Raw genomic sequence first — 24,477 nt, 5'->3', positions numbered from 1 at the left:
GGAAACCGCACAATAAATTCAAGCCAACTAATGTTAGACGGCTAATTTTTGTAACCGGATGTTCAGACGTGTGTTATTTTATTGAAATAAAAGTTTACTGATAATTGTTTGAAGTCATCAGGCAGGAACGAATGCATTAAATGTTCACCGTTAAAACGCACGTTTAAGCCTAATAGCAGCTAGCCTACAGCACGTCAGTATTTCTGGGTGAGGGGCTATAGCTTCAACAAACTGACAACTAGATGACACCAGGCATGGTGGGAGTCAAAGTTGGACGAGACCTTGATGACATGCTCTGGCATATGTAAACCTTTCGTCACAGCATTCTGTTGGTGAACTGGAATTGCGCGACCGAGACGCTGGACTGGTGTTGACGCAATCAGCTCTGGCCAGTGGCGGGAGAAGGGCCGTGGCTGGCCGGCGGCAGCCAAATGTCCACCGCGCCGCCGTGTGGAGACAGCATAGAGCAATAGGCACAGCGCCAGTTTCGGCTCGCGCCAAGGCATCCTTGGTGCTCCATTATCATTCAGCTACTATCCACGCGATTAGCATCGCTGTATAAATTTCATCATCCAGTTCACATGTGATGAATCTTTCGAAAATGATAAACTACCGTCTGAAATCCTGTCAGGAGGCTAGGGCCGGCCGGCGCGCTGGGCCGTGTGTCCACCGGTCTGATGAAGATGCCTGCGGGCGGCCGCTGTCGGAGTGGGACGCGCAGCACGCGGCGCCCGGGGTCAGTGGAGCTAGCTGCGGCGGCCGAGGCGGCCGAGCCCCGCTGCACGCGCCGCCGTCCTATCACACCTGCCATCGGTGAGAGTGAGTGCCTCGGCGGCAGAGCCGGCCGCCGCCACGGCCGCTCAGTCGGGCCCGACACAGTGGCACGGTGCACGACGCTGCCACCGAGCCGGCGAGCGGCAGCCACCATGGCGCTGGCACGCGCCGCCCCGCCGCTGCTGCTGCTGCTGCTGCTCTCGGTCGGCGCCGCCAGCGGCCAGCTGCAGAGGAGCGCCGACGAGGACCAGCAGCTGCGCCAGCTTGTGCGCGAGGCCGTCAGCGACGCGCTGCGGTCGCAACTGGGCGAGTACCGCTGCGGAGGCGGCAACATCAGGAAACGACAGGCACCGGTAAGAGACGGGACGCTGGCGGACGGCGCGGTGGTGGGAGCCCCGCTCGTCGCCGCGACGGGCCACTGCTTCCCACGGCATCCCACTGACACAGGCCTGCTGATACATCAATGGTTCTGTATCGTGGGTATCATATGGGCCGGAATGATTTCTTGAGTATCCTGGCTACTGTTTGATTTTCTTCCCTTGACTGTGGCGAAATACTTATCAACAACGACCTCTTCTGCACTAAGGATATAATTTACCCGTTACCGGCCCCCTGTGGTGCATTATATACCTATTAATTACTATCATGAATATTAAACATCAAAAGCATGGGCATCTTTTTATAGAGTCCTGACATGAGATCCTGTCATTGCCAAGTTCGAAGTCATTGTAGGTAATGGGAACAAACTTGACACCACTTCATTTCACACGTGGCACGTGCAAAGGTAGTCACTCACATGAATTCAGAGTAGTCCGATGTTTGATAAAAATGATGTAACTACTCTTAAAGGAAAAGGGCCACCTTCGTGAAATATGAAGATATCGTTGTTTTTCATTTTGACATTATTATTTTTCATTTTCTTTTTAAAACTGGTGCCAGAAGTGCACAATTCGCTAAAAAGTATTTAAAACTATTTAACATATTGGTACTATGTTGATACTCTCTACGGCACCTACTGTATGATGGCATAGCGATGACGTCACACTCAAGCCAATCAGCGTTCAGAAGACAGACTCGTCGGATTGTGTCAGATAAGCTGATTGGTTAAAGCTGAGCTGGTTGGAGCTGATTGGTAAAAAACCAAAGCCTCGCCGCGGGTGGCTGTATTGTCGGATAAGAACGCATTCCTGGGATAAGGACGCATTCCTGGCGTATTTTCTTTTAAAATTGCCGATAACTACGAATGGAGGCCGAAATCGGCCGTAAGGAGGTAGACAGATAGGTTTTCGGACACGGGCTACAAGATGGCTATCTCAGTTTCAATCCCCATGTTAAAGGTGGCCCTTTTCCTTTAAAAAAAGACCATAAGTCAATTGGTCCAGCGGTTGCTGTGATAAGGTCTCTCAAAATCGTTACAAGTTTGACAAAAACAACTTTGACACCTTTGACGTCTCAAGTGGCATATGACACGACGATCACCCACCTGCAATAAAGAGTAGTCAAATGCGGGGTAAAAGGGATTCCCGACAAAAAAAAAGACTGCAGGTGAATGCAGTGATAGAAGTATCAAGTATATACTTCGCGTCATCATAAGTTTCCAAAAAATATTTATTTCTTGCCGCAATTTATGATTGATTCCAACCAATAGGTATCGTAGTGAAGTTGCGTTGGGTTCCGGTGGTTGGTGACATTTGTGACATTAGTGAACTAACCCTTATAATAAATAGATGCTGATTTTTTTAAAGATGCTGATTTTTTTAAAGGTATCGTTACTTAACCCTCGCCCGCACATGCCATTTTCCCATCCTAGAACGCACATGGGGGGGGGGGGGTGGTTGCCACCCCCCCCCCCCCCCGCGCCATTTCGTTCCTGTTGAAGATAGAGCTTAGCGGTAAAGACCAAAAAGATTCTTTGGGAAGAGACGAATCCAATGATACCCAGTTTTACCTTCTCAGGTCGGTCATTGACCTTCCAGGTCAGGTCAAACTAAAAAACGTTGCTGTTTTGGGTCACCGTTGGATATCAAGTGCGCTGCTGATCATATACCGATGACGATGCCGTTTTCTGGCGCCAAGCCAGCTAGAACCTCTTTGTCACACTACCCGACCAGGTTTTTGCTGCTGAGGTCATTTCAGGTCAAGTTAGGTCAAGGTCAATTATATGTGTTTGTATGTCTGTGTGTGTCTGTGTGTATACTGATGTGTGCACCGATTGTTTATGTGTCCATATTACATGAAATCATGATCTGAAAAGCTTTTACCAAAAATGCAGTAAAAAAACTTCACAAAAAGTAAATTCCGCTTGCCTAAAACGCTATTATCCTAGATGACCTAGGTTGACCTTGACCCTGACCTTGACCTCTGTACATCGTCGAACAACATGTTCCATGATAGGTGGGAGGTAATACTGGCAAAAAAGGCCGAAATCAAGGTGTCAAAAGCTCACAAGGCCCATAGCCAACGCAAGATGTTGAGAATTGGCCATTTGGGTCATGACATGACCTGAAAAACAAGGTCATATCTCCGAAACCAAAAACCACAGAAACTTGAAATTTTCAGGGGGCATCAAGAAAGGATAGAGGAGCAGCAATACGAAAAATAAGCCTTCTAGCTCTAAAAATGTTGAGTGCAGAGCAGAAAGACTACCTGGGGGGGGGGCAACCACCCCCCCCCCATGTGCGGGCGAGGGTTAACCCGGCAGTTGCTGGGGTATTTCGCCACCCACCGTTTGCTGGGGGGGGGGGGCGTTAAACGCCCCCAGCCGATAACTCGAGAACCAATAGGCGCAGCGAAACGCACGAGGCGGCAAACGAAAGAACGCGACGAGACGCTTCAGATGAGTACTTTAAAGTTGAATTTTGAGGTCACAGGTCGGGTCAAGGTCAGGTCAAACACCTGAAATCGGGCTTTCAGTAGCATGGACTTCAGGACTTCGCAATGGGCGCCTCTCGTCATAAACTCTGTCAAAACGGTGCACAATCCATCATATAAGGCCTACAAGAGTGTCAGCTCCATGTAGAGGTCAGTCAAGCATAGGTCAGGGTCAAGGTCAGGTCAACCGGGTAGGCACATATCCCCGAAAATCAAAACTGATATTCGCAGCCTGTGACACATGTTTTATGGGTAATTTGGATTGGGGCGTAGAACACGATGGTAACATTCATTTTATCATATGTGTACGTGTTTGGCACAAAAAGTTCAATTTAAGAAATGCATGTATCATGGTCGTGAAGTAGTCACGAGAAATTGGCAAGATTCAGTTCAAGATTTTGGAAAATGCATAACGATATTCAATAACCGAAGACAGACATTTGATTGTTCATGGTATTGGCAGTCTAACGGCGTTTACGGCATGTCTGTATGTCTATTCTGTGATTTTATATGATTTTTGAACATATGCCGTTTTTGGTCGAAAACTCAGAAATCATGACGTCACTAAATCCTCGATATCTCAAAAATTTTCCGACCGATTTTTTTTTGAAACTTTGTCACAATAAAGTTCAAGAAATTCCCTACAGGTACCCAAAATTTGGCGCGCCTGCGGCGCGCCGTTTTTATGCTATGGCCCGGTGAAAAAGTGGGGGCGTTTAACGCCCCCCCCAGCAACTCGCGGGTTAAAGGATCAAACAGATCAAATGGATGCACGATGTTCCGTCCTGAAAAGGGCTTACCTATATACATTTGTACTTAACTTTTATTGGCTTGATGAATAGGTACCTACATGAGAAATAGTGTTCTAACATCACCAGAAACATGAGCGATGCTTTTGAAAAGCTGAAATTAGGTCTGTCCATTACTCGTATATGTCAGCATTGATGTCCAGGTCCTCTTGAATTTGCAACAGGCACATAAACTATGCTGGTTGTTCAAACTTGCGAAGTAGGGCGAGTAATTTTATCAAGTGCTTTGATATTGCATCGGGTATCAGGCAAAGTAAGAAAAAATTGAGTGTGTGCACCACTCGCCATTATATTTAGCAGGCTCATGCTAAAGGTGTCGTCGGGCCGTAACGGCACAGTCAAATTTCATACGGGCGCACGCAGCCGGGATCAATTCATGGTTGTTGTGTTAGTATCCAGCTGGGCAGCAGCCGGATTTAGCGCGGCCGCGGCCAGAGACAGCCGCGCGGTGGCATCAGGTCTCTGTGAGCCGATCGGCTCCCTCTCGGCCTCAGCGCTGTCACTGAGGGTGGCCGATGTCAGACCGTGCGCGTCACCCATCGGTCACTGACGGCGTGACCCGTCAGCCGACACCGTCCAGCGACCATCACAATAAAATCATTTTTAATTGTTTTTTTAGGGTCATAGAATAACGCCTTTTGGGGCGACTAACGGAGCGAGCGAGAGGGTGGGCCTTGCGTGTGCGAAATTGCGAGGGGTTCCTCCAACTGACTTATGCACGGCACCCTACCTACTAACCGGTCTATAGCGATGTGCCGAATTTGAGCACAATCGGCCCAGCTGTTCTCGAGATCTGAAAGCGGCACCTTGCACTTGCGCACGTGCAAAATGGGTCCCAACTCCCAACTGACTTGTGCACGGCACCCTATATACTAACTGCTCCGTAACCGTGTACCAAATTTGAGCGCAATCGGTTAAGCCGTTCTCGAGATCTGGAATCGACCCCTGCACGTGCGCACGTGCAGCAGCACCCCAACTTTGGCACATGGATATGCATTGCCTAGTGGGTGCCTACCTACATGCCAACTTTCAGCGCAATCGGCCCAGTAGTTACCGAGATATTGCACCTATTACACAAGTGACACCTCTTCGTTTTGCACGTGGCACGTGCATAAGGGGTCACCCACATGCATCAGGAATAGTCCAATACTTGGTACAAGGAATGAAGCTACCCTACAAAAATTACCCCATGTAAATCGGTCAAGTGGTTGCTGAGATATAAGCCTCGCAAAATCGTGACCACGGCCGGCCGGCCGGCCGCTCATACTCAGAAATTTCGGTTAATCTAAGGAAAGACTACGCTCGCTTCGCTCGCTCCGTAATCATATCAGTTTTGAACGGCCCGGCACCATTATCCCGCGAGTTGCTGGGGGGGGGCGTTAAACGCCCCCACTTTTTTCGCCGGGCCATAGCATAAAAACGGCGCGCCGCAGGCGCGCCAAATTTTGGGTACCTGTAGGGAATTGATTGAAGTTTATTGTGACAAAGTTTCAAAAAAATCGGTCGGAAAATTTTTGAGAAATCGAGGTTTTAGTGACGTCATTATTTCTGAGTTTTCGACCAAAAACGGCATATGTTCAAAAAATCATATAAAATCACAGAATAGATATACAGACATGCCGTAAACGCCATTAGACTGCCAATACCATGGTCAATCAAATGGCTATCTTCGATTATTGATTATTGCTCCGAACTTTCCATAATCTTGAACTGAATCTTGGCAATTTTTCGTGACTACTTCACGACCATGATACATGAATTTCTTAAATTGAACTTTTTGGGCCAAACACGTACACATATGATAAAATGAATGTCACCATCGTGTTCTACGCTCCAAATTACCTATAAAACATGTGTCACAGGCTGCGAATATCAGTTTTGATTTTCGGGGATATGTGCCTACCCGGTTGACCTGACCTTGACCCTGACCTATGCTTGACTGACCCCTACATGGAGCTGACACTCTTGTTGGCCTTATAAGATGGATTGTGCACCGTTTTGACAGAGTTTATGGCGAGAGGCGCCCATTGCGAAGCCCTGAAGTCCATGCTACCGAAAGCCCGATTTCAGGTGTTTGACCTGACCTTGACCCGACCTGTGACCTCAAAATTCAACTTTAAAGTACTCATCTGAAGCGTCTCGTCGCGCTCTTTCGTTTGCCGCCTCGTGCGTTTCGCTGCGCCTATTGGTTCTCGAGTTATCGGCTGGGGGCGTTTAACGCCCCCCCCCAGCAAACGGTGGGTGGCGAAATACCCCAGCAACTGCCGGGTTATCAGAAGCCAGCCATGAGGGACGCTAAGGATCCCGAGTCCGGATCACGAAGGGGTTCTGGTGATGGTGAAGCCTGAAGCCCCGTTGCAAAGCACATTGGGCCAGACCAATATCGCATTATTCGCATTATTGTTACTTATTTATCTCTTAGGACTCAGTGAAATTCTTGAAAGGACTCCAAACTCAACAATCTGATGTGAGATCTCAGTTTTGGCATGGCGAGCAGTTGACACCAAACGCATGCCTTCAGAACAGTTCCGGCCGTAGACTGAAATGCTGCGGAGATGTAGGTATGTACTTACATACAGGTCTCGCGGGTTTTAGCGGTAGGTTTTGCACCTAGAAAATTTAATGTACTTCAGGCTATATCTTCGTCGTATTAAGCTTCTAAGTGTTGAAGATACGATCGACCTGTTGGGTAAACAAGCCGGCCAGGATCGTGTAAAATGGCTTCATCGTAGATCGATTAGTTTCTGAGGTATAACCGGAAATGTAAATGTGCAAAACCTGCCGCTTAATCTCGCGAGAGCCGTACATACAAACTGTGTTAACTATCACCAGGAAAAATAACACAATTTATAGACAACAAATGCCACTGAGTCAGTTTTATGTGCGGAAATTTCCCCAGATGGATGAGCTCCAACTATTATTTTGTTGTTTCCAATCAAACGTGTGCCGCGCGTTAATTACTAATGAGCTTAATTAACGAGTCCAGGCCATAGCGTTACCGTTACTGTGCAGCTGCCCTGGCGGTTCAGTTTAGACCATGTTTTGTCTGAAATGATCACGCCAGCGGAATAAACATTTTTCATTCTTTGGAGAAATAAAATGCGATGCTTAGTGCAGCAGGATGGCCTTTCGGCCTGACAACTTTGATATTCAGTTTTTCTCTTTTGCTACTAGATTCACTGACAACTCTCTCACGATCTTTTCAAGCTGACCGACTTGACCAGGTCGACGTGGACATTGCTGCGGAGCTGCAAAGAAATAGATTCTCGTCACTAAGCTCAGCGGCCACTGACACCAGTCCCGTGACAGGACGTGTGCCGTCCAGTGCCGGTAACAGGACAGCAGACTAGACGGCTTGACACTTGACCAGATGACACAGCAGCTGGTTGGATGGCAGACCTGCAGCGTATCGGGAGACAGGAGGGCGAAGTAGGCCGCAGGGTAGTTCACTGGGTCGCAGGCAGATACGGCTGTCAGCAAACGACAGGTGATGCAGATCCGGCTATGGTGCGAACAGAAGCGCAGATCGATTGTTGTGTGAATACCATGGAAACCTTTTCATTGCGATTAACATTTTTATTATTGCAATCTCTTTTATAAATAAAATAAATAAAAACTCAGCATATATCGGACGTTTCGTGTTCGGTTTAACACTTCATCGGCGATCGCCGATGAAGTGTTAAACCGAACACGAAACGTCCGATATATGCTGAGTTTTTATTTAATTTCAACGAAAGCTGAGTACTATATTGCAATCTCTTTTAAATTATTATATTTTACGGTTACCTACTATGGTTGCGGCAGGTCAAGCGAAAATTCTTAATGATGAGTTGAAACGTGCTGCCATTGTGCGATATGTTGCGATGAATATAAACAGGGGCGTAGGCAGGGGGCCTTTGGGCCATGCCCCGCCCCCCCCCCTTGGGCGCTGAGGACACCCTTTGCAATAAAATTTAATCGAAAAACAATCGCGATTGGAGGCGCGAATGTGTTTACAGGGAAAATGCGTCTGGGGCGCCCTCCAACCACAATTGTAGCCAGTCGCCAGTCTAAGCCTGTTGATCGCTGCCCTTCTACCCAATGGTGCCCTCATTTTGATCGGCGTACTCATACCTATTGGCGCCCTCCTGTGCATCGGCGCCCTCTTACCCGGAGACGTCCCCCTGTAGGTCGTCGCCCTTCTACCCACTGTCGCCCTTCGGCTGGTCGACACTCTCACACCTATTGGCGCCCTCCTACCTACTGCGCCCTCAAGTGGAATTTTGATGGCCGCCCTCCTCCCTTTTGGCAACCTCTTGTTGATCGCCGCCCTCCTTCCTACCCATTGACACCCTCCTGCCTATTGGTTCCTTATTCCCTTCTGTTAAATGTTGATCGGGCCCCCCTACCTATTGGTGCCCTCGTGCTGATCACCATCCTCCTACATATTTGCGCCCTCCTAAGTCCTGTTGATCGCTGCCCTTCTACCCACTGGCGCCCCCTTGCTGATCGGCACCCTCCTCACAGGCGATTACGTGACAAAAGATCGTAAGGGGCATTCCACGTCAAATCAAACACCGAAATCCGTCATCCCCTTCGATTTTTCTGAAAATTTGTAGGCAGACTGGGCATGGTTCAAAACTGAGTTACGTATAATATTTTCGAAATTTGATAAAGTATCGCTGAGATATAGGTCATCGAATATAGCCAAAAATGCCACACATCAATTTTTTAAATGTCTATAACTCTGGTTCCTTTTCTGGTATCAAAATGATATTAACAGGGTCTTGTAGGCAATTGATAAGGCTTTGATTTTTAATTATAAAATTAAATTGAAGTGACCTTGAAATGCATTTGACCTTGAATTAAAACAGAAAAATTTAAATAGCAAAAAACACGTCACCTTCGATTCGGGTAATTTTTACATATTATGTCCGTCACAATGTTCCTAACCATCTGTGAAAAAATTGGAGTGGGCCATTCATAACTCTCACGGCAAACGCCGTTTTCATGCATCAACATCACGCAACCGCGCGTGACCTTGAAAGACAGAGTCAAGACATGCTTGCTTGTGTACACTTTCTGAAATGAATGATTGCTGATTAGTGATATCCCAAACTCTGCGAGAATGGAAATACATAGTCATCGTAGTCAAGCATTCAATTTCCATAGTAAAAGTGTCTCAGGCAAACGGTATTTTGCGGTGAATTTTGAGCCGTGTGGAAATGCATCATGAAGCCAAAAATTCAACGAAAACATTATCACGCAACGATATCTTCACGTCCTTTTATCTTCACTATACGAAAAAAATATACATTTGTAAGTATGTATGGGGAATTTCTAGTTAATCCAATAATAAATATGGCAGTTAGAGACCTGCTAAGAGTAACATGTCGCCGGCTGAGGCGGGATCGGCCGACGCGGGAAACGCAGCAATCACAATTTTGTGTTTACACGTTCATATTTCAATTGTTTACCAACCAATTCTCAAAATTCTTACACCATAAGATTGCCTGTACATTTCTTAGTCTTCTCACAAAATTTGACGCGAATCGAACGTAATCAGCGGTAAGGAGCGCGATGTAAAGACGGAACCGTTCCGTTCCGTCCCGGCACAGTCTACAATTCAGGCGGCGGCTAGCGGTCGGCGCCGGCTGCCGAGTCGCCGCGTCGCCGCGGCGACAGGATGTTCACTTTACACCGCTATTACTAGACCAGTTGTGAACCGATTTTCTTCTTGCTTGCACGATGAGATGTGCAATTCAATTTTGGACAGGTGGCTATAATTAATTTCGCATTAATACTATGAGATATTGGCGAAAAACAGGAGGGGTGGGGCGAAATTCACTCTTCCCCCTCCACTGCGCGTGCTAACATACGTTTGCATATGTGCCATTTTCTTCAAAACTTATGAATGGCCCACTCTAATTTTTTCACAGGTTGTTAAGAATATGGTAGGCAATAACATATATGAAAATTAGCCAAATCGAAGGTGACGTGTTTTTTGCTATTTCAATTTTTGTGCTTAAGAACAGAGTTAAGCAATTTTCAAGGTCATATATTTAAGTAGGTGCAATTCTAAACAACTGCTTAAGAAATTACCTAAACAGTAAGGTTTATTTCATTCAAATCAAACAAGTACAACCAAAGTTATGGTCGTTCAAAAATATAAAGATACAGCATTTTGTAAAAATTCGATGCCCTATATTTAGAAGACCTGTGGTCAGAATGTGCAAAAAACATCCATGTAATGTTCGGGGCGACACAGGAACTCGCTCACAAATTTATAATGAAATCGCTGATGGTAAGGTGCAAAACAGCCGATTTTTGTTCGATTTGACGTGGAATGCCCCGTAAGACAAAAGATCGTATGGAAAAAGATCGTACGAAAATGATCGTAAGATAAAGATCGTATGTTGTAAAAGATCGTACGGTAAAAAGATCGTAAGCAAAAGATCGTAAAGCAATTGATCGTATGCAAAAGATCGTACGAAAATGATCGTAAGATAAAGATCGTGTGTTGTAAAAGATCGTACGACAAAAAGATCGTAAGCAAAAGATCGTAAAGCAATTGATCGTATGAAAAAGATCGTAGGAAAATGATCGTAAGATAAATATCGTATGTCGCAAAAGATCGTACGACCAAGGATCGTAAGCAAAAGATCGTAAAGCAATGGATCGTACAAAAAAGATCGTAGGAAAATGATCGTAAGATAAAGATCGTATGTTGTAAAAGATCGTTCGACAAAAGATCGTAACGTTACGTTCGTAAAGTAAATAATCGTATAGAATAGTGTTGTTACGAGCGAGCGAGCGCAGCGAGCCAAGCGAAAGTCTTTTGAATATAACGGGAAAATCTCAGTATGAGAAAATCTCCGCCTGTGAGGAGGAGCCGGCCCGGCCCAGCCCGGCCCGGCCCAGCCCGGCCCGGCCCGGCCCGGCCTGTAACGCTTTTGAGAGGCTTATATCTCAGCAACCGCTGAACCGATTGGCCTGCGGTCTTTTTTGCTGGGTAGCCCCATCCCTTTTTCCCCGTAATTGACTACTTTTGATACATCTCAGTGGCTGTCGTGGCACGTGCCACGTGAGAAGTCAAGGGTGTTCAAGTAGTTTTGCAAAAGTAATGATTTTGAGAGGTCCATATGCATATCTCAGCAGCGGCTTGAGCGATTGTCTTGCGGTAATTTTTATAGGATAGCTGCATCCCTTCTACCAAAGGTCGGATACCCTTGATCTATGTGAGTGACCCCCAATGCACGTACAAAATACAAAAAAAAGAGGTGCCAAATTTGTTCCCATTTCAGTAACTCGGTAATTACTGGGGCGATTTCGAACCAAGATGGACAATTGACATCTTTAACCGGCCTTCGATAACAATGACTCCTATAACTAGGATTGGATTGAAACTAGGATCCTATAACTAGGAGAATTGCGACTTCGATAGTGATAACGCGATAAACATCTGTTGATGACTCGTAAAGCGATGACGATTCAATATGAAAATGTAACAGTGCGAAGGAAAAAGTATTTTAACGTCGTTTACTTCAGCCGCTTAAGCAACATTTTAACCTTCCAGGCGGGGTGGGGGGGGGGGTGGGGTGGGGGGGGGAACATGGGTTTAGTTGTATTCACTTCAAATAGGTACATGAAAACGGCAGCACATACATTCATTTATTCGGCACATATACAACGCGTTGCTTTTAGGTGTCATTGAGCCATCTAAGCTCTGAAATAACATCAATGTATGGTCGAGCTTACGACGGCCACTTACTACGCGAACACAGAAACTGATAAGCTTTGTATGCGCTGGAGTTGGGCTGCACCATGTGAATACCATATTTTGACTGTACGATCTTTATCTCATACGATCATTTGGCGTACGATCATTTTTCTTGACGATCTTTAGCGAATAGGTACGATCTTTTGTCCATACGAGCATTATGTCGTACGATCTTTATCCATTACGACTTTTTGGCATACGATCATTTTCCTTGACGATCTTTAGCGAATACGATCTTTTGTCCATACGATCATTATGTCGTACGATCTTTATCCATTACGACTTTTTGGCATACGATCATTTTCCTTGACGATCTTTAGCGAATACGATCTGTTGTCCATACGAGCATTATGTCGTACAATCTTTATCCATTACGATATTTTGCATACGATCAACTGCCTACGATCTTCTGCCATACGATCTTCTGCTTTACGATCTTTTGTCCGGTTACCCTCACAGGCATTCTCCTATTCGATGTCGTCGTCTTGGGCAAAAGCGCGCTCTTACTATTGGCGCTTCCCTGTTAATCGTCGCCCTTCTACCCACTGGCGACCTCCTGCTGATGACCACTTCCTATCTATTGGCGACCTCCTGTTAATGGCCATTCTCCTACCTATTGACGACTTTGTGTTGATCGTCGCCTCTCTACCCATTGGTGTCCTCCTGCTACTCGCCGCGCTCCTACCTATCGGTGCCCTTCTACCGGAACTCGAATGTATCAGGGCTCTCCTACCTATTGGCGCCCTCCTGTCGATCGCAGCCCTTCTACATATTGCCCATTGGCAAATGGCAACCTCTGTTGATCGCTGCCCTCCTATCGTTCATCAGCTCTTTTGACATATTTCCCAGTTTAGCATTCTCTTGCATATACATGGTGTTTAAAGAAAAAAAAAAACGAGACGATAAAGAATCGTTATAACTCGAAAAGTTATCATGCTAGGAAAATGATAAATATGTCATTTAAAAGAGAGTTGTTAAAAATCTTTTTAATGGAACGTCGGTTCTTATTGTCGGGCAAGTGCCACGTGCAAACATCTCGTGCCCAGAAAATATTATTTTTAAAGTCGGCAAACTTGATCCCTTCATCCGGCGTCATTCGGCGTTATGAATCAATTGACAGACGAGCAAAAGTGTCAATGCTGCCAATGGTTTGATCGATATAATATCCCATTCTCGAAAAAAAATCCAGAAAACATTTCATTAAAAGTCACTAACGTTTCCATGGCACAAGCTAAGCCGATTTTGAAAAATGTATTTGCTCCATCCATCATTTAGGCATAATCTAAAAATGTAAATATAGGATTAGGTGCTAGCTAAAACCATATATGTATACGCTCATTTTTTGCATAAGGTAAATAGTTTCCGAGAAAAACGCACGTGAAATTTCGCTAAATCGATTTAGACGTGTCATGGAAACGTAGTGATTGTCATGGGCTTGCCAACTTTGTAAAAATAATCTTTTTTTGGGGGTACGAGATGTTTGCACGTGGCATGGTCATAATCCGTGCAGGACAAAAAAATCGGTGCACCATAAAAATCTTTCAACAATTTTTCCTCTCGTATATTTGTATAGTAAATTCCATGATGTTGGTGAAATGTTTTGAAGCTGATCAGGCTCCTATCTGTGGTTTGTCTTACGATACAAGGCTGTTCCAGGGTCAACTTCACGGAACAGTATCCTTGCTAGAGGCTTTTTCACTAATTCAAGTCAGCCATAAAAATTAAAACAATTTTGCCATCCTGAGGCTTTTAATGAATGCTTAGGACAAAATGGATGCCACTGCCAGATTCGTGATCAGCGGCTACGATTCCATCATATACATAGGCACGACCTTTCATGTGTCGAGATCAGTCAAAGGTCATTCGAGATCACTAGGTCAGCATGAAACTTGACATTTTTCCAGACAAAATGTATGTCATGCGGCGTGGCTTGACAAGACGAAAGCGTTCACACTACTGCCGTAGCTCTAGGACCATTTTAGTTGAAGTCATTTGCGAAAAACTAAAACCCCAGCTCGGATACGTTGACCTGACCTCTGACCTCAGGTCACCAAAATTAATTTTATATTTTTCCCTAGGTCAAATGCCACACAGCCGTGCTGGTTATTTGTCTTATCTCTAAATCTCTATTTTTGGCAGTAGTTTGAAGTTCACGTCTGTGACGCCAAAGTTTGCCGTGCAGGGATCTAGAAAAGTCGACCCTATGACGTCATCAAGGAGGCTAGGTCCTAAAACTTACTTTAGAAGATGTCAACAGTCAAATAGCATATTAATGGGGAAAAGGGTACTGAAAGTTTCGCTTTCCTATCCCTAAGCGTTCGGGAGCTATCGCTAATATTCGCTAAGGGGGGGGGGGGGGCGAAAAACGCTCCCCCGGGCCCGCGAGGGTTAAGCACGTCAGACACCAAGTAACAAGCTCCTGAGTTCTTACAAATTGTATATCCCGGATTATTCATAAAGGCCACCAAAGATAAATCGGGTCACGTTATCTCACCATAATTAGCCATTGGAGACTACTGAGTCTGCTTTTAGAGCAAGAAAATCGTCTCGTCCTATCCCAAGAACCTTCAGCCATGTTTAGTATCTTATACTAAAACATGGCTGGATTATTGTTTGTCCTCATAACAAAACAATAGTTTATGCCCTCATACTATTGTTTCTTCGTTGTTCGGACCCCGGCCCTCAGCTAAGGCGTGGTTACAAAAAAGCGATGGCTACGGCAATACGAATGAAGTGGAGATGAATGAATCGCAAGTGGTTTTTCGACTCTTGTATCCCTTATCTCTCCTCTGCCGATCGAACAAATATGATAGAGACTGGATGAATAAGCCTGATGCCAATGTTCGCTGTGGCGAAAGACACGAGTTACCTCATGCGGTCTACGGATTTTGCACTTATCTGGTTGGTTTGCAATGAATAGAAGGCATGTCGACATGCACCGCTGCCTTACTGCACAGTATTGATGCTGTCGGCGTGCCGTCTCAGCCCCCGGATCAGCTCGGCGATGTTGGGGTGCTGTGCCGGTGGACAGTTTATGTCCGCCGCTCCTCATGGCTAGCCGATGATGGCCGGCTATTTCTAGTGAAGCCCAACAAATGGTGTCTATTATTGGCCTGCGACCTGAGCTGGTCCCACAAACCTCATAGACGAGGGGAAGCAAACGGCAATAGCTTGCGCTGTCCTACCAACACAACATGTATTCGTTATTGCAGCACAACAGTTTATCTATAAAAAAGATAGCGAAGGAACAGCCTTTCGCACAAGTGACGGCCAGTGTCGGGACTAAAAAGCTATGCCAATGTCATAATGACGATATGTTGTGATAAAGGTTGCCACTTTTGGTGTCCTCTTACTTAATTTGACGCACGTATACTTACCATGTTAATGGTTAATGGGGTGAAAAGTAAGTGTAACATCCATCTGCATGTATAGTCGACTACAGAATGATGTTCCACTCCTCAGAAGCTATCAGTTGACCGGAGCGCTAATTTGTGCCGTTTATCACGCAATTAACCCTCGCACGACCAGGCCATTTCTCATAACACGAACGACCAGGGGGGAGGGGGGTTGTTACGACCCCCCTGGCGTTTCGAAACGGAAGGTCGTAGAGCTTAGCGGAAAAAAAACAACGGATTGCTCTCAACGAGATCTCGCGATTGGTGGTATATTTTTTGGTCCTAGGTCAGCATTTGACCTACTTATGACCGGTGAAAGGTCAAATTTTCCGAAAAAATCAAACTTTTTCAACTTTGCGCAACGATTGCGGCAAAACGGTGAGAGATATTAACTTCAAACCTTCAACAACGTATTCCCCACTCAATTCTGCATCCTATATGGTGTTTTTGGTGTATTTACCCTATAAAAATAAGAGGCCTATTGCTGATGAGTGATAAGGTGTCACATCACCCTCCGGTGTTTGTCCCGATTCGTCGGCTGTTGACCACTGCTCCGCTATAAATACTGTAGGTAACGACTCAGAAAAGTGTATTTCCAACTTCCAACAATGTGGATAGCATCAGCAGAAAACCTCGGGACTCGGTACACACTTCGTGAAAATCCGGCCGGAGGCTGTACCTCTTATGACGTCATAACTCCGTGACCTGACCTGACCCGGTCAATTTTCTTGGACCACACGATAGCCAATGCTTGCCCCAACATGCATGGGAAGTTTCATCATGATCCATCAAACAATGTGGGTATCACCGGCAGAAAACCTAGGGATTCGGCGCACACGTTTGGTAACTGTCGGCCGGAGGCTGTACCTCTTATGACGTCATAAATCCGTGACCTGACATGACCCGATCAATTTTTTTTTCGGCAAAAGATGCGCAAAGGTTGCCCCAGAGGGTATTGAAAATTTCAGCCCGCTACGACAAGCCGTTTAGCGTGCACTTCGAAAAAAACCTCAGGGGGGGGGGGTTGATACAACCCCCCCCCCCCCCCTAGGCGTTCTAGGGTTAAGCGTATCGATTGTGAGCATTGGGACAAGGCTAAAATTTGTGAACTCAGCCCGTGTGATGCGGCACAGCCTACCGCTCTAGGCAAGTAATTGCCTGTGAAAAGTGGAACATCATTCTGTAGTCGACTATACATAGAAGGTAGACATTATCATTACTTTTTAAAGGCGGGTAGTTATTTTTTGCGGATCATGTTTCGATTGCATTTGCGAATAGTGTCACAAAGTTGAATTTAACGAAAATCTAGTCGGCAGTATCTATGTAGGTACGAGTATGCCTAATGACTTTTCTTTTCTTTTCTTTTTATCCATCGGGTCCCTTATGGTCATCTTCTCGCGGAATTCCCACTCGGCTGGGTTGAGGCAACACCCGCGCAGAGCGGCAACCCACTACAAGGACAAAGTCATCAGTTTGCATGCCGGATCGTGACTACCGAGCACGACGGCGGGCACATATCGGGCATGCCGCGCCGGCTCCGGCCGAAAGGAGCTTACGGTCGCGCAGCTGTTTGTGCCACCGAGCCGGCGCCGGTTCGTCCAGCTCGATGATGACCATAGATCACAGCGAAAGTCCCTCAAGGCCCGTAGGAAATCCGCAACGGCGACGTCTGACCCTGATGTCATATGCGAGCACCGGTAACATCACGATACATATTGTGGTCGCTAATGCGCGTCACTCGTCTGGACTTCCTTCTCGAGCAGCGGGACACCCTGAGTGACGTTATATGTGCTGATGTTTGGACGGGGCTTGCTGATCAGATTTGTGCCGGCTGGACTGAATCCGTCCGCCAGTCGCCATAGGCGGATAGCTGACATCAGCTGCGATACTTTCAGTAGCTAATAACGGGAGTTCAAGTGCTCGTTAAATTTTAGTCCTAGCTCTGGTCATGTTGTAGTGGGTAAGGTTAGCTTCAAGTTCGGGAAAATACATGTTTGACAAGTGAATCGCACGTTAGCTGGGCAGTGGTGTTGCATCGCGTAAACTCTGCGATAGCAGCTATCCCGCTGCGGTAGTCCATCGCATCGAGCCTCTCAGATGCTAAAAATAAAAGCCATTTGGTTTTTTCTTTTATTTACGGCAACGATCAGCGTTCCGGTGGAAATTATCAGGGACTTTATTGCAATGGTAGGTATCTTATCCTTCAAAGGATAACATTCAGCCTATTGGAACTGAAATGTTTCAATCAGTTGCGAAAGCTTTTGGATTGATAACCAGTAGGTATGTGAAGTGTGAGCGTTCAAACCGAAACGTGGTCGCAAATATCGTCTTTAAACCAATACTACATAGAGTCGAAACCAAAATAATGCTCTCAATGGTTATTATTAACGGATCCTGTAGCGATGATCAGAGAAAGTCGACGGACGTGCCGGAGCCATGTAGCAGGAGCTAGGGTCGGATCCAGACTCGGAGGCTTCGAGGCTGGAGCTAGGGTCGGATCCAGGTTGTTGCCGGATCCAGAACAGAGCTGGTGCCGGGGCCAATCACGGAGACGGTGCCGGAACCAACGCCGGAGCCGCGGAGCCGAAGCCGGACTCCCGTGCAGGGGCCGGGGCCTGAGCAGCTCGTTCCTATGTGAAGGGCGAAAATAGCCGGATTCACTTGCAAGCCATCTTATCTGCTTCTTCTAGTGTATGTGGCTGATGCAGTAGCTGAATCTTCAATTCAATGTCATGTACTATGTAGTGCTCCTTCTCGTATTCCCGTCACGCTCACGCGGATAAACAATGACACACATCACTGGTTATCCCATTGAGTGAACTGCATGCTATCTTCCCCGGCAAATAGCATGCATCGATTGTATTCACGGGAATCTACCGTTTCAAAGTAAAAGTCAATCTGTCAAATGTCATGTGGTTGTAGGTTGGCTACATTCTGCATAATCCATCAAAATCGGTATGACATGTGGCATATCTTTCATCGCAGTGGGTAGACTAGTTTTCATTGAGCACGGTTTAATGTGAGTAATCTGTGACAAGAAAATGTTGCTATCTTACTTTAATTTTTATTTTTTTCTTGTAGACCTCTATCTAATAACAAGGTAATCGCATCGGGCCATTCAGTCCCCATTGACATGCGGCCGTGGCCTATCTCTCCTTCACGGGATTATATAGGTTTTGGCCTGAGAGTCAACACCACTATCGGGATGGACGGAGACTGCAGGCTGCCTATACAGAGTGCCACTGTCTGGCAGTGCCGCGGTAGACTGCCTGGACTAGAATGGTCAGAATGATGCTTATAGGAAGCAAGATGTGTAGGAGGCTCAAACTTGCGTTATGTCCATAGGTGCTCAGCCTCAGCGAATGTATAGCTCTGTCTATATAGCTCAGGGACGGACTGACGGGAGCTGGAGGCCTCCACTCGCGCGGCCCCCCTGATGAGCAGACAGCAGTGGCTCGTACGTCTGCGACGATCGGTCGGCGACACCGAACTCACATTTACTGATGGTATCGACTGGCGATGTGCACACTGGCGCAGCCGGCGCTGCTCAGCCGCGGCCGGCGCATACAGATACGGCGCGTGCGCCAGCCGATCGTCTCGGACGGTTGCGCGCCGCGCGGGTGTAGCCTCTCGGCCGCTCCGAACACGTTCGGCACCGAACCGTGACGCTCAGTGGCTGCGGCTGGCCGTGTTGTGGGCGGGGAGAGGAGGCCACGATGGACTGGCAAATGGTAATGGGTAGGGCTTCCTGCAATGTGCATTGCGTCACTGACGGACTTATCCGTCACAGAGCGGAAGCGTAGTTTTCAATTATGGATTTTTTTATTTAACTCTTAAAATTTGAATAGCTTAAGGGTTTTATTGAAATAACTGCAGAAGACAAATTACGTAGTTAACACGGCGACACTAACAATAACAACGGCTCAGTTAAACAGCTGAAGGCTCCAGATGCTAGCTCGGGAAATTACCGGTCAACTTTGATGAGACCGTGGACTTCGATGAAATGAAATTTTCGTTAGTTAATTACTTTGTTTCATCCTAAGAGTTTGAATGCTACTATTTTGATTAGGTTATGTGGGTAGGGTTAATGTATCTCTTATAGTTGTTTACCCTACCTTAATAGGGTAAATAAACCTATCCAGCTATACATCGATTTAGGTAGGTAATAGGCATAAAATTAGTTGAAACAACTTCAGAATCCTCACGTTCAGCTGGAACAGCTCTCAGGTTTATAGCCCATCCGAGCAATGTATAGTTGCTAAGAACATGGCAATCTTAAAATGACAAGTTTGAATTATGGATGCGCTCAACATTCTTTCTGTACTTCAAAAAAAAAAAATCAGCACCGAGTTCCGCAAGAACTTCGAGCATTACACATACATAGTATTATCTGGACACGGTGACATAGATGCTCGCAGCCTTGGCCGCATAATTCATGGCGTTGCATATTTGCGCCTGACATGTCCCTTCAGAGTGCCAGGGCCTTTAGAACTGATAACATCACAGCATTGTTAAACATACGTGGTGTCAGTTTCACCTCAGCTATAGATGACTGGCTTACGCAAACTGAAACCGGCCCGGCATATGCATTGCACAGATATATTAGGTGCCCAGTGCTAGATGCAGTGCGATGGTGCCGAGATGAGTAGAAGATTCACGGCAACTACACGTATACCCATATACCTAGCTATGCCCTGTGAGGTACAAAAAATGCTTAAAATTATGTGGCCTAGTTCAGTGTAACATCACTTAATTGAATTACGAATGGTTGGCATCGATGTCTCTCAAAACAAACAACATATGTATACTCTAATAGGGTGTTTAACCTCGCATGCATAGGTAGAACAACACTGCAAAGCGTCTTTGGTTTGTTGTGTTTTGGTTCACATACGATTGATTTACTTATTTGTAACCCGTACCGACATAATTTCGGTAGCATGTAGCACCCTGCGATGTTAAATATGTGTAGTCCATTTTCCCTCGTTTAAATTCTCATTAGTTAACTTTTTAATGCCGTGGGGTGCTGGTAAATGTCAAGGCAAAATTCAGAAACCATTTGATAAGTACAAATAGACCATGAATGTAATGAATATATATTAAACCGCATGTAGGTAGAACAAATATTTTAAACGTCAAGCCGATAGGCGAGACATTTAAAGGATTTTCTACCTACGAGCGGTTTAATAATTTTATCCCGTACCGCCGACATCTTTCGGGCGCTTAAAGGTAAAAATACATTTCATTTAAAAAATACGACTTGTTTCAGACTAGATGAAATGTCTACTAGACGCTTAACAGTTTGTTAATTGTCTAGACGTTCAAATCAGTTACAAGACTTCTGATAATTTTCTCGCTTTGCACGTGAAGCAATTGTAAACACAGTCTACGGTGCGGGATAACAATTATTATCCCGCACCGAAGACAGTGTTTAAGTTTCGTCTAGACGTTTAACAAATCAGGTACACGACATCTGATAATTTTTTCGCTTTGCACGTGAAGCAATTGTAAACACAGTTTCGGTGCGGGATAATTAATCATTATCCCGCACCGTAGACAGTGTTTACAATTGCTTCACGTGCAAAGAGGGAAAATTATCAGATGTCGTGTTACTAATTTGTTAAACGTCTAGACGATTAACAAACTATTAAACGTGTAGAAGACATTTCGTTTAGTCTAAAATATGTGGTATTTTTATATAAAATATACCTATTAGCCGTTTTCACGACGCCATGACGAAAATAAAATCGCCATTTCAGTTCAATGCCCCGTAGCCATGTACAAAGTATGTACAATACCCGCTTTGCTGTCATTAACTGTTCCGGTTTCATACAAAAACTTCGATGGCCTGCGTTCAACGCTTGTTCGTCATAAGATAGCACGTTGTGACCTGTATTTAAATCGTTGCTATTTAAGTCAGCAGCAACTCATTATAATCATCAAGAATTCACAATAAGAGTGTTCACTGTTCTCGTTCCATTGATTGAATTACAACATAAGTCATTCATGGAAGGTTTCTCGTGACCCAATTTATTTGAGATACAGTCGACAGGTGTTAATCCTAGTAGTAACTTGAGGTTAGCTTAGTGGATATATCGATTCAGTTGCTGAGGCGCGCGGTAAATTGCTTTCATTTTATAGGTACAGGTCTCGCGAGATTAAGCGGTAGGTTTTGCACTTTTACATTTCCGGTTATATCTCAGAAACTAATCGATCTACGATGAAGCCATTTTACACGATCATGGCCGGCTTGTAACCCAACAAGTCGATCGCATCTTCAACACTTAAAAGCTTAAGACGACGAAGATATAGCCTGAAGTACACTAAATTTTCTAGGTGCAAAACCTACCCCTAAAACCCGCGAGACCTGTACATACGTACGCAGTTAGCGTCACACGGAAATATGAAGTGAGAGTTTTAATACCGTCTCCCTATTGGACGTTATACGTCACACTTTCGATGGAAACTCATGCCCGCTACCGATTAACAGGCCGAGGATGGTGTGATCGGACGATTGGCCAATCCTTGATGTTTCACACTAAGCGATGACCTCTTTTTAGCAATGCTGGACACCCCAGTCCCTAACTAAAACTGATAAAAACACTTGAACAATGCTTCTAACCAGATTTATATCAGTTTCATTCGAAGTTCCATCACTGAGAGGTGGAAAGCAGGCATAGATTTAGCCGGGAAATAAGAGTGCTTTATCATATAACTCTCACTGTCATCACTAAGCTCATAAGTAAGATAATACGGACAGAGCTATTGATTTCAGAATTTTGATAGTCAAATAAGCACGTCACCTGCTAACCGTTGATGAAGCTTGCAGCTTCAATCAACGTCTTACAGCTAAATGGTTAATTCTTGGGACGTCAGTTTGGTGTTCTGTAATGTCATTCTCAACTCTATTTGCCGTTTAGGAGTGTTCGGGGTGCTCCTGATGATGCACTGTCTTCTGAGTCATGGCTTCGGGGATCGTTGGGGGCGTTTTTGGCGTCATGTGCTGACCTCTGCTCCGTCCGTTTTAGGGGGTGAGCCTGCAGTCGGTAGCGGACGAGCTGAGTCTGCAGCTGAAAGACACCAAGGAGGACATCTCGTCCCAGCTACAGGACACGCGCGACACCGTCCAGACCAAGGTGGCCGAGATGACGGAGGCGATGCGCCAGCAGGGCGGCCAGTGCACCTGCGTGGAGCAGCTTCGCGCGCTGCAGCAGGACGTGCAGCGCCAGTACGACGCGCTGCTCAAGTCGGTGGTCGATATCGCCGAGATCACGATCGGCACGCAGCAGACGGTGCGACAGCATCTCAACAACATCACGGCCACGGTGGCCGCGCTGGGCCGCAACATGACGACCATGGTGCGCGGCACGGCCGCCCCGCCGGCTGACCCGGACATGCGGCTGGCGCTGCTGAGCGACTCGTTCGCGCGCTACGCGAACCGCTCTCGGCGGCAGCTGGCGGCGCTGACGGCCGGCCAGGAGCGCAGCGCGGCCCTGCTCAGCATGGTGGCCAACCAGTCGCAGGCGGCCGCGCGGCTGCCGTGCGCCGGCCCGGCGCGCGACTGCGCCGACCTGCGCCGCCAGGGCTTCACGGCCAGCGGCGTGTACGCCATCCGTCCGGACTTGGGCAGTGCGCGGCTCGTCTCCGTCTACTGCGACATGACGACGGCCGGCGGCGGCTGGACGGTGCTGCAGCGGCGCGCCGACCTCAGCGCGCACATCGACTTCTTCCGCGGCTGGGCCGAGTACCGGCGCGGCTTCGGCAACCGCAGCGGCGAGTTCTGGCTGGGCAACGAGCTGATCCACCAGCTCACCTGGCAGCGCGACATCACGCTGCGCCTGGACATGGCCGACCTGGAGGGCAACCAGCGCTACGCCGAGTACAGCGGCTTCTCGGTGAGCCCGGAGACGGACCAGTACCGGCTCACGGTCGGCCCCTACTCGGGCACGGCCGGCGACGGCCTCAGCCGCGCCAACGGCGTCGGCTTCACCACGCGCGACGTCGACAACGACCAGTACACGGCTGGCAACTGCGCCGAGCTCTACAAGGGCGGCTGGTGGTACGACGCGTGTCACAACGCCAACCCGAACGGCCTCTACCTGCGCGGCCCGCACGGCAGCTACGCCGACGGCGTCAACTGGCGCTTCTGGCGCGGCTACCACTACTCACTGCCCAGCATAGAGATCAAGATGAGGCCCAGCGGCTTCCGGCTACCGTGAGGCTCCCTCGGGCGGCCGCGCGGCACGGCGCCGACCCGTGTTGTGTTTTGTTGAAGTCGCTCCGGAGGGACGGGTCAGGGCTGACCTGCTGTGTGAGACGCCCCGTGAGGAGTGGTGACAGGGCGAGGGGGCGGAGACTACCTAGTCGACAGCAGGACGATGATGCGGGTTGGGTCACCGGTCAGGTGACAGCAAATCATGGAGAGAAAGGACTCCGAGATGTCCGAAATATAATTATCCTAGATAAGCTAAGCGACAGCATAGAAACATCATTTGACTTTCATCTGTACAAAATTTCTCCGAAGTTATTGGAGTGAGAGAGTTGAGCTCATTGAACATATCGATGCCTGTTGCATTATTGTATGCATAGGAGGATCAATACATTGAGTGTAAATGGGGTTAGCCCTTCTGAGGAGACGAAGTTTTGCTGTGTTGAATGATGCTGTCATAACTCATAATGATGTGTTGTTAGGTAAAGGTGCTGCCAAGAAAGTTGTGTAGACACGACAAAGCAGAGACCACGACGACCTCGACGGTAAGAAGTAGCATGCACTCGACGCTATGGTGGCACAGTGGTGGAGGGGTAGGCGGAGGGGCCGGGAAGGTGAGCAGGAGCAGTGGGGAGGGGAGCAGGGGCAGAGGGGCAAAGGCGG

General features: G+C 47.0%; 1 protein-coding gene across 1 annotated transcript; it reads left to right on the top strand.

Annotated features, from left to right (window-relative positions):
• The first annotated feature begins 697 nt into the window (after nt 1–697).
• On the top strand, nt 698–24,239 carry LOC122378681 (fibrinogen-like protein 1). The gene is made up of 2 exons (XM_043360022.1): nt 698–1,127; nt 22,634–24,239. Exons 1-2 carry the CDS (start codon nt 927–929, stop codon nt 23,822–23,824), a joined length of 1,392 nt encoding a protein of 463 aa, XP_043215957.1. The 5' UTR covers nt 698–926; the 3' UTR covers nt 23,825–24,239.
• Nucleotides 24,240–24,477: the final 238 nt, after the last annotated feature.

The sequence above is a fragment of the Amphibalanus amphitrite genome, unplaced genomic scaffold, assembly GCF_019059575.1.
Source record: "Amphibalanus amphitrite isolate SeventyFive unplaced genomic scaffold, NRLGWU_Aamphi_draft 000063F_arrow, whole genome shotgun sequence".
NCBI lineage: Eukaryota > Metazoa > Arthropoda > Thecostraca > Balanomorpha > Balanidae > Amphibalanus > Amphibalanus amphitrite.
The sequence above is the reverse complement of the archived record's forward strand: the minus strand, read 5'-3'. Positions and strand labels throughout refer to the sequence as shown.